Source organism: Nothoprocta perdicaria, unplaced genomic scaffold, assembly GCF_003342845.1.
Source record: "Nothoprocta perdicaria isolate Ctin4 unplaced genomic scaffold, notPer1 scaffold_90, whole genome shotgun sequence".
Classification (NCBI taxonomy): domain Eukaryota; kingdom Metazoa; phylum Chordata; class Aves; order Tinamiformes; family Tinamidae; genus Nothoprocta; species Nothoprocta perdicaria.
The window spans coordinates 2,615,174-2,631,689 of record NW_020456199.1 but is presented as its reverse complement, the minus strand read 5'-3'; the positions used below and the strand labels follow the sequence as shown (position 1 = coordinate 2,631,689).

The 16,516-nt window shown below is 43.1% G+C and overlaps 1 protein-coding gene across 4 annotated transcripts in view; it reads left to right on the top strand.

Annotated features, from left to right (window-relative positions):
- Window positions 1-20: 20 nt before the first annotated feature.
- NFIB (nuclear factor I B) overlaps window positions 21-16,516 on the top strand; it is a 163,399-nt gene continuing 146,903 nt past the window's right edge. For all 4 annotated transcript variants that reach the window (XM_026052726.1, XM_026052725.1, XM_026052728.1 and 1 more), the window contains exons 1-2: window positions 21-347; window positions 6,367-6,898. In XM_026052726.1, the coding sequence (XP_025908511.1) occupies window positions 318-347; window positions 6,367-6,898 (562 nt within the window). In that variant the 5' untranslated portion in view covers window positions 21-317. The remainder of the gene's footprint in view (window positions 348-6,366; window positions 6,899-16,516) is intronic.

Below are 16,516 nucleotides of genomic sequence, written 5' to 3'. Positions count from 1 at the left end.
CCCCCGTCATCTGCAAAACAACCAGCAGCAGCAGCAGCAGCAAAAGCGAGACTCCCGCGCCGCCGACTACAAGAGGGTTAAAAGTGTAGATTGGATTTCACCCCGGGAAATCCAGCGCACGGAGTGAACTTGAATCTTTGGCTATTTAAGGAGGACCGGGGTTTGTTGTGAAGTTGTGGTGATCCAGGGCAGAGCCCCGTCCTGATTGATTTCATCTTCCTTGAGTCTCAGATGACTGTAAAATGAATAGATGAAATTATTCCTTTTTGAGGCTTTTCTTAGGGGCTCTCCGGGCAGCGTGTTCTCAAAGCGAAGTCATGATGTATTCTCCAATCTGTCTCACTCAGGTATAGACGCGCTTTCTTTTATTTATTTATCTGTCTATCTGTCGCTATATATTTATTTTCTCATGATTTTTGTTGTTATGTGTGAGTTGCTCATGAGTCATTGCTGGTAGTTGTAACGGGTTAAGGCACGGTTGTAACTGCTTGTCAGAGCCAAACTCCTCTCGCAGACGGCAACAGGAGAGAATAAGCTGTACCGTGCCATTGTTTTGGGGAGATTCATTCAAAGTGGCACCCGTGGACAAATACTGTTAATTGTTAGTGCATAAGGAGCCAAAGGTTAACAAAATGGAAACGAGCATAATTGCGCTAAGAGAAAGGAGCAGGTTWGAGAAAGTACTGATTTGGCCGGACCCGGAGGGTCCTTGCGGCTTGTGCCGACCCCGGTACGGGGGTTTTAAAAGGAAAAGTGGCGTTTTTGAGCGCTGTCTGCTGCGCAGCCGTCTCGTGCAGCGCGCGGCTCTTAACGCACCGTCCGCGGGCGCCGAGGGGCGCGGAGCGCTGCCGCGCTCACTTGTGCAGGGACGCGGCACCCCTTTTCCCTTCATTTTTCTCCCATTCCCCCCCTTTTTTTTTTTCCCCTTAATATTACTGTTATTATTTAAATCGCAGCGCGCCGCTCAGCGGGCACGTCCCGGGGCCGGCGCGCGGCAGCGGCCGCTCTGCGCAGCCCGCGGGAGGGCCGCGAGCGCGGGGCGCTGCGCGGGGCGCTGCGCGGGGCGCTGCGCGGGGCATGCCCGCCTCGACCCGCCACCGCGGCTGCGGACGCGCGGGGAAGAGAGCGCTGCTGCCGCGCGGGAATTTCTTTTTTTGGGGGGGGGCAGGTAGTATTTTTAGGAAGTTTATTTTTTTAAATTTTATTTTTAAGTCCCTCTCCGTAGGATGGGATGCGAAGTGCTGAGGCGGCAGCCGCCCGCTTCCACGTTGGCGCGACAGGCGGCTGAAGGGCAGGAAAACTGCGCCCGGGTGCGGCGCGGCGCCGCGCGGTCATTAAGCGGCCGGTACCGCGCGCGCGGGTCCGGAGCGGGCGAATAAGCAGGGTTTGAGCGGCTCGGCGCTCGGGCTGCGGGGGGTGCAGGAGGGCCGAAGTGTTCATAAATTGTGAATGAAGATGAAAACAATGATAAGGCTTATTCAGCGATTGGATACAGTCCTGTAGCTTTTTGGCTGACACATTTTTTATTGTTTATATTTTGTTTGGCATCTAAGTGTGATTGACTTAGATATGGATATTTTCAGCAAGTAAACTTGAACTTCAGTGGAGCAAAGCTGGTARAGAGTGATATTGAAGTGCTGGTTATTCTAAAGAAAAAGAAAAGTAATACTGTATGCAGGAAGCATTTTGTGTAGCCGATACACACATATATTTACAGGTACACACTCAGAAATTACTACTTGCAGTCATATCCCCAACTGGTGAAAATTAGTTCTGAGCAGGCTGCCCGTTCTGTGAAATTACTGACAGACGTAAGACCTCTTTGCACAGGAATATATACCTAAGGCTAGAGCGTAAGAAAGAAGTTTTTACCTTGCAGGTTGGCAAATTTTCACTTCCACTTCTCATACGCTAGATAGCTCATTTTGCTGTTTCCYGCTTCAGTGACATTTTTCCTGCATGTTCGCTTTTTTGCACTTTCTCCCTTAAAGTTATAGTGGATGCAATAATTGTTACAAATCTATATTAAAACAGCGTCCTTAGGCATATGCCTAATGCTGCACTTCTTCAGCAGTGAGCACGAGAAAGCGGCTTCTTGCTTTCGAGTGTTAATAACTTCCACACAGGGTTTTCCAGCTATGCTCTATCATGTGCTGATACATTAGTGATACATATGTGGAACACAACTGCAGCGGTTCATCTTAATTTGGAAGTTTCCTCTCTCTAGAATGAATAAGACACTTCTAGTCGCTTTTCCTTTAGCCAAATTTAAAAAAAAAAAAGCAGTAGAAATGAAAATTTTGTACTTTTTCTTATTCATTAATTTAATGTGAGTGTTGATGTGAATGATGAACGTAGTTTTAAGTTGCTATTGAGTTAAAATAGAGTTCTCTCCATTGTTTTCTCTGCCCGTAAGGCTCCTTAGAGGCGCGTCGATAGTGGTAGTATGTGCTCAGAACACAATATTTTGGTAAAAGTTCTAAACGCGGCACACCTGTTTGGACTGAGCTGCCTGCTGAAGCTGCAGCTCAGTTTGCGCGGAGGCTGGCTGCATCGTAGCACCTTTCAGGAGCAAGTCTAGCCTCTAAAAGTATGGTTTCAGCAGCAACTTTTTGTCTTAACTGTAATCCATCACCGTTTCAGTTGAAGTTTGGTTAGATGTAAAATAAACTTGCATTTATAGGTATAAAGAAGAATGAAGATTTTGCAAATGCCAATTAATATTTTTGGTTGTTTTCCTCACCCATGTGCACYGCTTTCGCTGCTTTGGAATGAGTGTAATCTCCATTTATCTCTCTCGCCGGGGCGTGATAGGGTGCAGTTACCGCATGCCTTCAAATGCTTGCCCTCTTGTGATATTTTTACTATGGTTTATTTTTATAATATGGTGGTCCAGGAAACTTGAAATATGTTGTRATTTTCTTCTCACTCAAATACGTTGTTTCATTGTGCACAGAGAAKTGCAGAGAAATTGAGTGCGTGAGGTCTTCTGAGTAGATTCTCTGAGATTTCCGCTTTGTATGYTTATTTTATGGTCCACAGCTTAAATTTGGATAGAATTGAGAATTGATAAGAAAATGGAAGGAAGGAGAAGGGCATTGTGTTTTCCCTTTATCTCTTCCCCAAAAGAAAACCTGGCCTATCCGTCATCATTATAACGCAATTAGGCTATTGGCATTATTTAAATTTATTTGCAAGCTATATACATTTTTCAAAGTAACCTGCATTTTAGTTTAAATTGCCAGTGCGCAGAGGTTCACCTGAGCCATTTATTATGACATTTGAAAATCCTACCACCATAAATCGCTTTATTGCAAGGGCAAGTATGGCACATGGGTAAGTGCCGCATAAAAATCATTTTTCAGTATCGCCTATATGAATACTAAGGGAAGAAAAATTAAATTTAGTAGATGGCTTTTTAGGAGCTTTAGTGGAGAATGTGTGTGATTAATTGCAAATCTCCATTTAGGATCATTTTATGGGCACTTCTTCTTGTCAAGTAATGTTTCATTTGAAAGGAATCCAGATGCACAATGAATCTCTCAAAGATATCTGATAATATTGCTTTAGAACAGGACGTTCTTTGCCGAGCTTCTCCTTCACACTCTTTCAGATATATTTATAGCTTTAGGAGTTTAAGATATTATGAAAGAAAACCATGAACGGAGTAAGTAAAAAAATATAGTCCTCCCCCCCCCCCTTTTGGAAAGCAAAAAATTCAACAACCTGGAGATGTATATTTAAAAACTGATGTTTCACTATATAGAATATTTATACATATTTAAAATACTATTGGTTGTTGTTGGTAATAGTGTGTATAGCCACTAAAAGTAAAACCATTCCAAAATAATTTGTCATACTCTTATTAAAAAGGAGAACTGGATCTGTAGTATTCTAGTAGTGCATACTATTTCCATAGTAATTTTACTGTCTTTATAAGGTATGCATGCCGAAGTCTGTTTTAAACCTATGAAAAATTATATTGGGACAGAAAATCTTCTTGGGGGGCTATAAGCCCCCACCTTCAGCCCCTCGCTGTTGGAGTTCCCCAAATCTCTAGTAAATCTGTTTTATTCAGCCTAGAATGAAATGGAAAGATTAACAGTATGCAGTCTTTCTGCTTTTGCTAAATGAAATTTTTATTAAAATTTTATTAAAGTGCTTTGATTGAGAAGAGTTCTGTAGGTGAGAAAATAAACTTTCTGTAGTAGTTATAAATGAGGGGGAAAAAAAGCATGGCATCAGAAAGCATATGAAGATAGGGAAGTCTTATCATGGGCTGTGGTTACTCAGAGCAGTATTGCCTTCCCACACAAAGAACAGATTGTGGTTTAACTCTTTCCACGGCCTAGTTTCATGTGCCAGTGTAGGATCAGAATTGTGCAAACCTCTGCTGAAAACTACCGCTCGGTTTAATTTTTGCCGCTACTGTGGCTCTTTGTTAAACATCACACGGTTACGTTCCAAAATCATCCCTTCCTTTTTATTTTTATTTATTTTTTTTCTCTGTGAAGGTAACATGGCCATGGATAAACCGCTTGCAACTTTTCTGTTGTTTTATGTTTGATTTGAGAATGGGTAGGGAAGTTTTTAACATTCAGGAAATTTGGAAGTTTGTTTGAAATTTGAAGATTTACATACTAAATTTTTGGCCTGAAGGCCAGTTAGCTTCCAAGCTTCATGGCAAGCTGAACTCCATATAATTATGCGACCATTAGTTATACTTTCATCATTTTTACCTAATGGAGTTAATCAGCCTGCTGATTAAATATAATTCATTCTGTGTCTAGCAGCGTAGCTAAAATATTAGTTTGTTAATTGTATTCTTGAACGCGGTCATATAAAACAGGCATAGTCTTGGTTTGATTGCACCGTGTCACTCAGTGCGGAGAACAATCTGCATAGTGTTTAAAACCAAATACGTGCATACACCGAAATGGAGATACCTCCCCTAAGGTCTCCCTTCCAAGCCAAAATGCAGCAGTGTTTGGTAAGCAGCTGATGCTGCWTTAAACAGTGGGTTTGTTCACAGGAAAGAGGCATTACCTTTTGGAAAGGCCTATTTAGATATTAACATGGTTGTGTAGGATGATACTTTAAGTAGACAAAATGAATTAATTTAATTGCTATAGGATGTGCTTGTAGATGACAACTAAGCATTACCTCCTTAATGCAACACATACTGCTACTAGGCAGGAGATAAGAACTTTCAGGTGAAGCCAGATGACAGGAAGGGATATTTTAGAACTGTAAATAAATTGCACGAATTTCACAAAAGCGGCGTTTGACCAGTGGTGCACTCGTAATGTCACTCTGCCACAGCATGCAGAAACACAAAGAATGCAAAGTTTGTGCCAAGTTGCCATTTTTCATTGTACACCTCAGATTGATTTTTAAGAGGTTTGGAATAATTGCCACGCTCATGTGATCAGTTAACAAATTAACCGACTCCATGGGGCTTCAAACCCCATAGTGGAGCCGCTGGAAGAACATTAGTGTAATTTTTGTTCCCAACTTCATCAACTCCTGTTCTGCGGAGTTTGGGGGTGGCGGGAGGGGAGCTGGAGGAGCTGGGGGTGCAGGAGCTTCCGTGCGGGGTTTTTGTGCGACACTCTGTCCCTTTTCCCCGCTTCCCCTTGCTGTGTACTGGTTTCTCTAGTTACCACCACTGGAATGGTGCTGTTTCAGTGCTGGAATGTTGGACGTTTGATAAGAAAATGGATCAAGTTTAATGGCGCATGCTCTTTGTGCCACCAGCAGGCTCTTGCTGAGAGCATGCTCCAAAAGCGGGAACTGTGTGGCATTGCACTGAGCATGTATACGCTTTGTGTTTCTGTACCACAGAGGAGAGAAATGAACTGTGGCATTCGCCTCAGCCTTCCCAGCGATTCTGCTCAGATTTTTTAAAACCGAGTAGTGTCCTCTCTGTGCAATGGTACTGTTCTTGATGTTAGCTGTTTGCTTGGATGTTTAAATGTTAGGAATAAAATATCTTGATAGCATTTTTTTTTTTTTTTAAAGGGGTTGTAGCCTGTGCAGCATGGCAGGGTGAAGTGAGGGGAGGCATACGAAATAAAATCTTCACATGCTTCTTTCAAAGAGTGGAATGTGGGGAAAATGAGATTCTCCATGTACTTTTGTCCATTGCCTGATAGCGTTAGCAATTACATCAGAGATGTTTGTGCAGAAATTTGCGTAAGTTTTGTGTAAATCTTTTAATAATTTTTTAGTCTTTATTCTGTTCATTTTGGATTTCGCTCTTAGGCTTTCAGGGATGTGTCATGATGCTGCCTTGGTTGTGAGAATACACTAACTCTGAGTTTTCCTCTTCTTTTCTTTCTCTCCCCCCTCCACTTCTTTCCGCAGGATGAATTTCACCCGTTCATTGAGGCACTTCTTCCACATGTCCGTGCAATCGCTTATACGTGGTTCAACCTCCAGGCTCGGAAACGCAAGTACTTCAAAAAGCACGAGAAGCGGATGTCRAAGGATGAGGAGAGAGCCGTCAAGGATGAGTTGCTCAGCGAGAAGCCCGAAATCAAGCAGAAGTGGGCATCCCGGCTCCTCGCCAAGCTGCGCAAAGATATCCGCCAAGAGTTCCGCGAGGATTTTGTGCTCACGGTGACCGGGAAGAAGCACCCGTGCTGTGTGTTGTCCAATCCTGACCAGAAGGGTAAGATTAGGAGAATCGACTGCCTGCGGCAGGCTGACAAAGTCTGGCGTCTGGATCTAGTCATGGTGATCCTCTTCAAAGGCATCCCCTTGGAAAGTACGGATGGAGAGCGACTCATGAAATCCCCACATTGCACAAATCCAGCACTTTGCGTCCAGCCGCATCACATAACAGTTTCAGTCAAGGAGCTTGATCTGTTTTTGGCATACTACGTGCAGGAGCAAGGTAGGAAGCAGACTGTCATGTTTTCTGTGTTAGTGTGTCAGGCTTTGATCCCAAGCTGCCTTGTTTCCTCTGAGGGTTGACTTCCACTGAAATGTTATTCTGTGGTCGAGAGATGTAATGTGGGTACATATACATATGTAAATCAGCCTATATATGTATATGYAGACACACACGCTCTTACAGACCTGTGCAAATGACATGTGTGTTTGACATAGGTGCTCAGGAGAGGATAGGACGTACCAAGGAAGCCCCTTAGTTCCTCTGGAGTTGCCATTTTTGTCGAAGAGTGGCAGGATGTTGTGTATTTTTTCCAATTATGACTTCATAAAACATTCTTTTTTATTATTTTTTGATTCTCCAGTACTGCTAGCAACAGATGCAGAGAATGTGCATTTGCACAAAGGCATAGATGATTAAAATAATTACTCCCGCCTCTTTAGTTACTAATAATTATCAATTTGTCCTTAARCTGATATATCTGCAATGATTTTGAAAGGCAATAGTAGATTTTCTCACCATTAGAAAACAGAACTTGACATAACTTTATTGAAGACATACTGCTTTGTAAATGCCATATGCATTCAGAGTTACAGCACACAATACTTTTATTCATATTTTGCCTCACTAGCTCATGTTACTTCTGTGAGCTTTACAGCAAAGACCCACATGGCTGTATTTCCAGAGAATTTTCCGTGAAGATTTTCTTTTCACAATCACACTAGTACACAGATTTTATTTTGCAGACAACTAAAATCTGGGAAGTTACAGATAAACTATAGAAGAGATACTTCAAATTAGTTCTACCAAATTAAAAGAAAATCAGCCAATAATATTTATTTGTCAGGGAAAGAAACTGCTAGCTGTATTGGATATTCAGACAGCAATATTCACGTGCTGGTCCTGTAAGCCATAAGTGGATGTCAGCAGATAAGAGTTTCCTCATATTCTGTGGCTTGTGGAAAGCCTTTCCTTTGGGAAGGTCGTATTGGTTTGTTGGGATGGCTGTATCATGCTGCCTAAGCCTGGGTGTTGCTGGCTGATCAGCAGTRAGAGGAGGGTTTTTTGCTTTTCAGGCGCAGATCTCGAGCAGGGGAAGTTTGCAGGGCCGCAGATGGCGGCCAGGCCGGGCCGGGCCGAGCCGTTCCACAGCTCGGCCTGGTGGCGGGCRGGAATGGCCCGCGCAGGGGCAGATGGCAGCCTGTTATCTGATGCTCAGGATGCAGCGATGGGATTTAAATCAAAACTGAACCAAATGGGTTTTATTAATAACAAAAAAAGTAGAATCGCACGYGCCTTTGTTTCGTTGCAGGTTTTTGCTCTCATCTGTGCGTATTCATTCTTTACAAGAAAAGATACACAACATAAACTCTTTTACTTTTTTTTTTGAATTTAATTGTTCAAATGTTGCCTTTTGTTTACATGAACATATAAATTTAGTCCAACTTCTTAGATTATTCGTTGTGAAAAAATACGGTTCATTGTCTGTCTTCCTTGCTTGTATTTATTACATTTCTTTTTTTTCCACAGCAGTAGACAATGTATACAACACTTATATGTTTTTCAGTGACTTTAAGTGGCTGCAAAGGGTGATAAATCTGATCCCTAGTAACACAGAAAGAGAGCATACTGTGACAGCATCAAAAAAAAATCTTAACTGTATGTGATTTGTACCTTTCAGCTGCTTTTGTGTGGGGAAAGTCAAATGGTATTTTGAATACATACATTTTGAGACGTAGCTTGCTGATTTATTCGGGCGCATTTACCTCTCGGTAATAGTCAAAACTACAAAGGGGGGCAAAATAGCTCAAGTAGCTCTTGAGCCAGAGAGAATGGGGCCCGTGTACCCCTATGCAGTGTGAATCTTTAAGCTGTGGGTAGGGAACAGGGGAAAATTTGCAGAGCAATTGCTGATTTTATTAATTCAAATGGACTGAGGATAGGAGTGTGTTCAAAACATTTATCTAAATAGGAATGAGGGAGATAAGCGCGCGGTAGTGTTGTGACTTCCGAAGTTACAAGGAGCTATAAGGAGAGAAACACTGGCAGATGAAGCTGGCTGATTTCTTTGTATCAAGTCACTCCTAGTAGACCCTTTTGTTTATTGTAAACTGCATGTATTTTGTGTCTCTCTCGCTGCTCTGCAGTAAATCTTCTGCTAACATCTGGTGGCTCTCTCCTTGAGGAAGTCATATTAAGTTATCTTCATTTTTTTTCTCCCTTTTGCCAAACTTTGATTCTCTGCCCTCATTGAGAGCAGGCTAATTGTGGTGCTTCGTAGTGCGCTCGATAAAGAATACCAGGCTTTGTAAAAGATAAGCGTGAAGTCAATCAAAACGTTGCACCTTACTCCTTCTGCCTTGCTTTTCATTTCCCTTTTAAAAACCCTAGTAGTGGTGTCAAATTAAACTAAGTAGAGAAATAGAAACAATTCAGTCCATGAAAGAAATATGAAGGAATTAGCAAATAAGATTAATAAAGGGGTAAAGTAGTGTGTTTTTTGTTGCTAAAAAAAAAGAGAGGGGAAAAAAGAGGAGGAAGGATAGTTTGAGTGCCAGTGATGGTTGCCAGTGGCACCAGGATTGGCATCAGACCCTCTTTGTTTAGCCTAGGATGTCTGTGATTTGTTGGTTGGCATCCGCATTGCAGTGCAGAGCAATGTTACAATATATTGACAATTTCCAGATCCAGAAGTGTCAATAATCCTTTCGGTTCCTTATTAAAAAAAGCTTCTACTTCCSTGTCTCTCCTGAAGGAAGAAATAAGGACCAACGTATCAGACTTTGTCTTTGACCAACTAGATGGGGTTCTCCTTTATGCTCTTCTCCCTCAGCCTCATTTCCCCTCTTCTCTCACGTCCTTGTGTTTCAGCATGTTAAAAAAGAAAAAGAGAAAAGAAAAAAAAAAAAAGGTTGCTTAGATATAGGTTGCAATGCAGCTTCTTTCGCTGAAATGGAGAAAGAAAGTGGGAACTGTGCACTGTAATCAGTACTCCGCATCAACATTAACCTCACTGAAAATGCATTCCCTTGGGGCCCTGTTTTTGCCGTGCATTGGGGTCTCCCGCCACACCCATAAATAATATATATCCATATATACTTTTTTTGTTTCAGAAAAATTCCAAGCCTCACAAACGACCGTGGCCTCTGTTGACAAAACCCGTGTATTTTGTCAGGCTCGGCCCGAAAGGCGCCTCGAGGCCCTGCGAAATCCTTCGGTGGCCTCTGCGGCCGCCGCCGCGGCCCCGGGAAGCGCCATTTTGTTCGTCAAGTGCCAGGAGAGCGGAGAAAAAGCCCGTCAGACAATGCGCGCGGTGCCAATAACGGTTGCCAGTGGCACCGAGGTTGGCATCAGACCCTCTTTGTCTCGTTGCTGAATGCCTTTGATTCGTTGGTTGGCATCCGCATTGCAGTGGGCACGTTGGAAAGTTTTCTGACAATCGCCGAATGAAAAGCCGCAGTACTTGTTTGCTGCAACAGAGCCCAGATAATACAAATCCCTTCTCCTCTTGGGTGTTTTGCTTAGCCTGACAATGGCCAGTGCGGGGGAAAAAAATATAAAATAAAATAATAGTAAAAAGTGAATGGCACGGCTGCTTCTCTCCAGCGTGTCTGTAGCAACGTGCCTGCCCCCTGCGCAGAATCCCTAAGACACTCCTGTTTTCTCTGCAGCTTTTATTTCCCGCAGCATAGAGGAGATACAAACTTGCTGCTAGGTATTTGGGCATGCGCTGCACGAAGCGTAGGGGACCCCGGGAGCCGTTCCGGGAGCCTGCAGGGCTGGAGCGGTGGTAACGGCGCCGCACATCGCGGGCGTTTTAACGTGTGCGCCGCTCCGACAGCGATTCCCACATCCGCCCTATTTCTGTTTGCCGTCTCCTTTGTCCTCGTCCAAGAGTGATATAATTGAGGGGAGCCTGCATGCTGATAGCATCTGAAGTTGAGGGGAYGATCTTCTAAGCTCTCCAAGAAAAACAGCAAAAAATAGACATGAATCTCCTTAGTCTGATGCAGTTCGGACAACTTTTGATTTCTTTTTTTTTTTTTTAAAGTTCCTGAAACACCAAGATGCTGTTACAGTTCCAGCTGCAGGATTTCTCCTGCCAGGAAATCAGGAGAAGGCTAAGTAATTTCTGCTGGAAGTTTGCTAGATAGTTAGCATTAATATTACTTTCCGGTTAACCACTATTATCTTGTTAATTAATAAGAAGGATTAGCAGCTCTACCCAAAGGGCTGCGCAGAATGAAGTCTGGCCTACTTGAGTCCCTGGATCGCCAGACTGTGTCCTGCGTGTTTGGGGAGGAAAAAAATGAAAAAAGAAAAGAAAATAAGAAAGGCAAAAGAAAAGACTATTAGAAGGGAAAAAGGGGAAAGAAAGAAGAAAAGGGAGCAAACGAGGGGGCGCGTGGGGAGGCAGGCGGGGTGCGGTGAGGCCAGGCAGTGCGGGGTGGGCACAGAGGTGCCTGTGCGCACGGTGCCTGGGGGCGTCCTGCAGATCCCGGGGGTCCTGCACATCCTGGGGGATCCTGCAGATCCTGGGGGATCCCGCGGCCCCGGCGGGATGGGGCAGGCCCCACGGGTGCGGCAGGCTCCCGCGCGGAGCCCCTCACGCTTTGGGGCAGCCCCAGCGGCGCGCGGGAGCCGCAGGAGGTGCCATCCCGCGCCGCAGGCTCTGCTGCTTCYCGCCCCGGGAAGCTTCCCCCAGCGAGGAGGGCACAGGCCCCACAGCGAAACCCCCTCTTCCTCTTGCAGTGAATTATTTTTCCGATGTAACATACCTGAATTGCAAGGCRGAGCCGGAGGGATGTTGGGATATCAGTGACTTGACATTCATATCCAACTTCTCCTTCTTTCAGAGGGTTTTTGCAGATGTATTTCTGTAGGGAGCTCAAGTTTCGAGACAGGTTTGTGTGGTCACTCTTAAATGGTACTTTAGGTTACGTTTGGTAAACATCTTAGGAAACTGGTGTTACGGGAATATCAAAATAATACCTTTTATTTTGAAATTATGTATAAACTTGTATGCTTAGTTCATTGGCAATGCAAGAAATTCCATGTAAAATCACACCCCAAGTAGTTCCTGAATAGCCTTCTTTCTGTACGGTTCATATAATATTCATTTGTTAGAAGTGTCAGACCAGTACTTTTGGATTTTGGACAAGGTCTTGCATTTCTTGTGTGCACCGATGCTTCCAACGTGCAATTAATAAAAGCAGTAGGTCTGGACAGATCAATCAATCTGCTGAGCTGCTAATTGTTCCTGGTTCCATTAGCTTTAATGATCTGCCTCCTTCTGAATGCTTTATATGGGAACATAGCACCGAGCGTTTTACCTGTGTCACAACAGGGTATGTCAAGGCACAAGGTAATTTGCTGGAGTTTACTCGGCGTGTCGGTAGTTAGGCTGGGAACAGCAGGGGCTTATTCCTCTCTGCACCTTTAGGTGCCAGGATGCGCTGTGAGCTTTTCACTCACACCCTGAAATGACACCAGGGTCCCTTATGTTAAAACAATTATCAATTCTGAATCAAGGAGCCAGTGCAGAAGCAGATGTATGAGTTTAATGCTTTATCCCCATTTGAGAAAAGCTTTTTGTAGTACTGTAATCTGTCAGAGAATAATGTACCTCTGTAAAGCTTTGGTGTACTTTGAGCAAGTCAGTTCAGTCAGGGGTGCAGAAAATGCAATTTAGAAAACTTGTTTTTTTTAAATCCACCAAAAAGCCCCATGGTAATGGTTTCTTTTCTGTTTCTCTAATGTAAAATATAGGATGATTACTTTTTTTGAGTGCACCAAATGGGCTGAAGGAAGGAAATGCATTTATTGTTAAGACGGGTTAATTTGATTTATACATGGGCATTATATATATATATATATATATATATATATATATATATTTCTAAGTGATTGTGGCAGAGATTTTGCATGTGGATATGCAGGAAATCTAACATCTAGAAAGACTACCCATCATTTTTCATTTCTCAGAATGTGCATGTGCGAACTGAGATTCAAATAGCAGAACTGGAAAATTCAGAATGGACATTTTCCTTTTAGCTTCTGTCAGAGCAGGGCTATGGGTGTTATGAYGGGTGAGAAAGAAAAAAAAAAGAAGTTTGTATATTTAATTTTAACATTCCAGGCATCAATGAAATACATATATTTTAAGAACRGGCCTTTTTTGCTCAATCTGTTCTGGTTCCTTCTGCCACTAGGGTGGTCATTTTCACAGGACTGAGTAACATTAATTATGTTTAACGTAAAGGAAACTTAAAGCTAAGTAGATTCAGTGCAAGCAGTTGAAAATTAAAAAATCAGTGTTAATTTATGAGTCACAGTTAAATCAATAGCAAAAAGCTATAAAAACAAAGAATAGAAAACAAAAGGAAAGACTCTTGCCTCACGGAGGTTTCAAACAGAAGAACACTGCAGGGAACAAGAAGGCATCTTGAAACCTATAAACAAGGCCACTAATTCCTGAAATAAATACTCCAAATAACAGATTGAGCTTAATATTTTATATTTCTTTATTTTCATGCTTACTGAATCCATTACAACTCTGAGCACTCCACCAAAATAGTTGAACACGGATACCGCAGCAGGTTGGATTTTAAGGCATATTGCCCCAGCTGGCTGCAGAGTCCACCCCTTCTCCAGCCTTTGTTCCTTCTCTCCTCCTTCTCTTCCTTGTTTCCCCCTCCTCCTCCTCCGTGATCCATGAGATGATCCATCAGGGATCCAAGCCGGGGCCTGGTGGCTCCCAGGAGCGGGGCCGCGTGCCGCAGATCCAGCGCGGCTGGCAAGAGGCTTCCGAGAGACGCGTGTCCCCATCCCAACAGCAAGGTGGTGCCTGGCTTTGCTGCAGCCCCCAGGACTGGCGGATCTGGAGACCAGCTTGACCGTGAACGTCACTGCATAGGCTCGTTACACCCTTTTGGGACAGAGGAGATCTCTTACCTTGAAATACTTTTCAGATGCAAAGTGAATATAAAAAGGGAAGAAGGCCCAAATGATTAGCTGTTTTTTATTTTTCACAGCAAGGTGGCATTCTTTATAGGGAGGCTTCATGGTTTTAGTCCCTCTTTCTCTCTCTCTCTCTTTTCTTTCTTTTTTTTTTTTTTTTTTTAACACTTAGAACTTACAAAAACAGTTGTTAACGAACTGTTTTGTGGACCCAAGCTTAGATTAGAGTGAGAGGTTTAAGAGTCTCAGAAACTAGTAAAGGAGAAAAAAGGAGCTTTGTCCAAGAGAAAAGAGAGCTGATTTGGGTGTGTATATTCTGCAGTAGGGGGATTCTGAGTAAATGATCTTCCGGTATAGCTGTTGATCTTTTTTTTTTTGCCCCTCTTTTTTTTTTTTTATATTATGAAACAAGAAGTTTTTGCTTGAAATTTTTCTTCTATTTTCATTTTTTTAGTAGTTTCTTACTAATATCACTGTTGGTGTATGCCTTTTGTTTTAGCTTTTTCATGGTCAGTGGGAGATAAGGCATTTCAAATTTCACTTTTTCAGGTGAGAGCTGATAGTCTAAAATGTGTTTACCCRTGATAGCATTTGGGGACATTTTTATCAAGCTAGCCTGAATACTAGAGTTTTCACCTGTGTCCCTCCTCATGTTGCATCCCTCTTACCACCTATGAAAAATGGTGACTTAAAATTGAGGAGACAACTGAATCCTTCGGTGTTTGGTCTTCCCTAACTGTCTAAGGTAAGACAGTTGCTTGGGTCTTTTAAACTTCTTTTTTTTTTTTTTCCCTTTAAAAAGCGTATTTGGAGTAGTGGGTGGGTTATTATTGGTACAGCACTGGGCAATGAATGGCGCGAAGCTGAGCTGAAACCCGCTCGGCATTTAAGGCTTCTGCTCTGAAAGGGAAGCTCGTACCTCTTAACAGCAACTATGTGTCTCCAAAGCAGAGGAAACTTCAGTTTCTCTGCAACCTTCCCAGTTTTAGAGGTAGCCATAGTAAGGGCATTTTTATGACTTCAAGGGTGCCCTTTAATTATTTCTTCCCCCTAAAATACCTATGGAAATTGAACAAAAGGATTCCCTTTCTCTTGCTTAGCAAATGAACAGGAAAATCAAATATAAAACTGAAGGATTAGTCAGCTCTGTTTGAGAAACTCAGTTCGTCTATTGGGAAATTAAAGAAAAAAAGTTTTCTAAGTTATGCTTAACTTGAATGTTTTCTACAGATAATTCCATATTGTTTGCAGTTATTTGTTAGTAATTAATTCTGAATATTTAGTTCTTGAACATATTGGTTAGATATTTGCCCCCTCAATCTTTTTGGTTAGATATTGGTTAGATATTTGCCCCCTCAATCAATTTGCCCCTATACATGTTTTTGTAAGGCATTAACTTATATAAATGGAAGATGAATATAAACTATTTTTCTTAAATATAACAATTTATTTTTATTCTTAAATTAGAAGTCTCAGTGCATTCTGCAGAAATCATTCACTGAGCTAATCCTCATAAAATTAGCTATTGGTACCTATTTCTTTAAACAAAGAAATGCACATGTATTTGCATCTAGTAATTACAGACTCCATGGCTATAGAAATTAAACATAATTAAAATATTTGTAGGTTACATTTCTGTGTGTGGATTATATTGGGCCAAAACACCCATCCATTTCCTGCCTGCATTTTGATGAAACAAGTAACAAAAAAAACGCTGCATTTTCCTAGAAGATTTCTGTGGGAAGTGCCTCGCATCTGATGGATAGGAAGCATATTTACTGTAGCAGCAGCAGCAGCAGCAGCAGCAGAAGTTTTCCTTTGCATGATTAATGCCATCGAAAGCCCTGCCACCTGAATTGAAGGCATGACTATACCCATGTGTCTCTGATTTAGAAGTGCGAAAGCATCTCCTAGTCAGGACAGCTTGCGTGCTGTTATTCAGGCATCTGCAGTTTCTGGATGGATTACCTTAGATTTGTCATGCCATGTTAAAAGATATGTTTTACGAGGCTGGTCTCAGCTCCGGGCCTCCGTGTCGAGAGCCCTGTGACGTGGTGCGACGCGACCTGCTCGGTTTAATTGACCAGAGCTGATTAGTTAAAACAGGTCATTTGTGGCGTGTGACTTAGGCCCGGGCCTAGGGCGCTACCGGCCTGTCTGGAGCTTGGTGGTCCCGGGTCACGGAGCTGCTGCCGCTGCCCCGCCGGCCCTGCAGCAGCCACGGGGTCCCGGCCTCGCTCCACTGCTGCCGCCGCTCCTGTCCCCGCTTCCTGCGGCCCGCTGGGACATCGCCACCTTCCTCTGCATCTGAAACCGTGTCGGAGGCGACGCAGCGATGTCACCAGAGACATGGCAGCGGCGCAGTGCCCTTCTCCGCACAGGGGAGGCCTGCTTTGCAGGTTGCGAAGTTTCGTAACTTTTCTTCTTCTTCCTCATCTTCATTTCTTGTTCTTCCTCTTTTGCTTTTCTTCCTTTCTTCCTTTCTTCCTCTTCCTTCTCCTCCTCCTCCTCCTTCTCCTCCTCTTCCTCTTTCTCTTCCTYCTCCTCTTTCTCCTCYTCTTCCTCCTCCTCTTTCTCCTCCTCTTCCTCCTCCTCTTCCTGCTCCTTTTTCTCCTCCCCATCCTCTTCTTCCTCTTCTTCCTCCTCCTCTTCTTCTTTCTC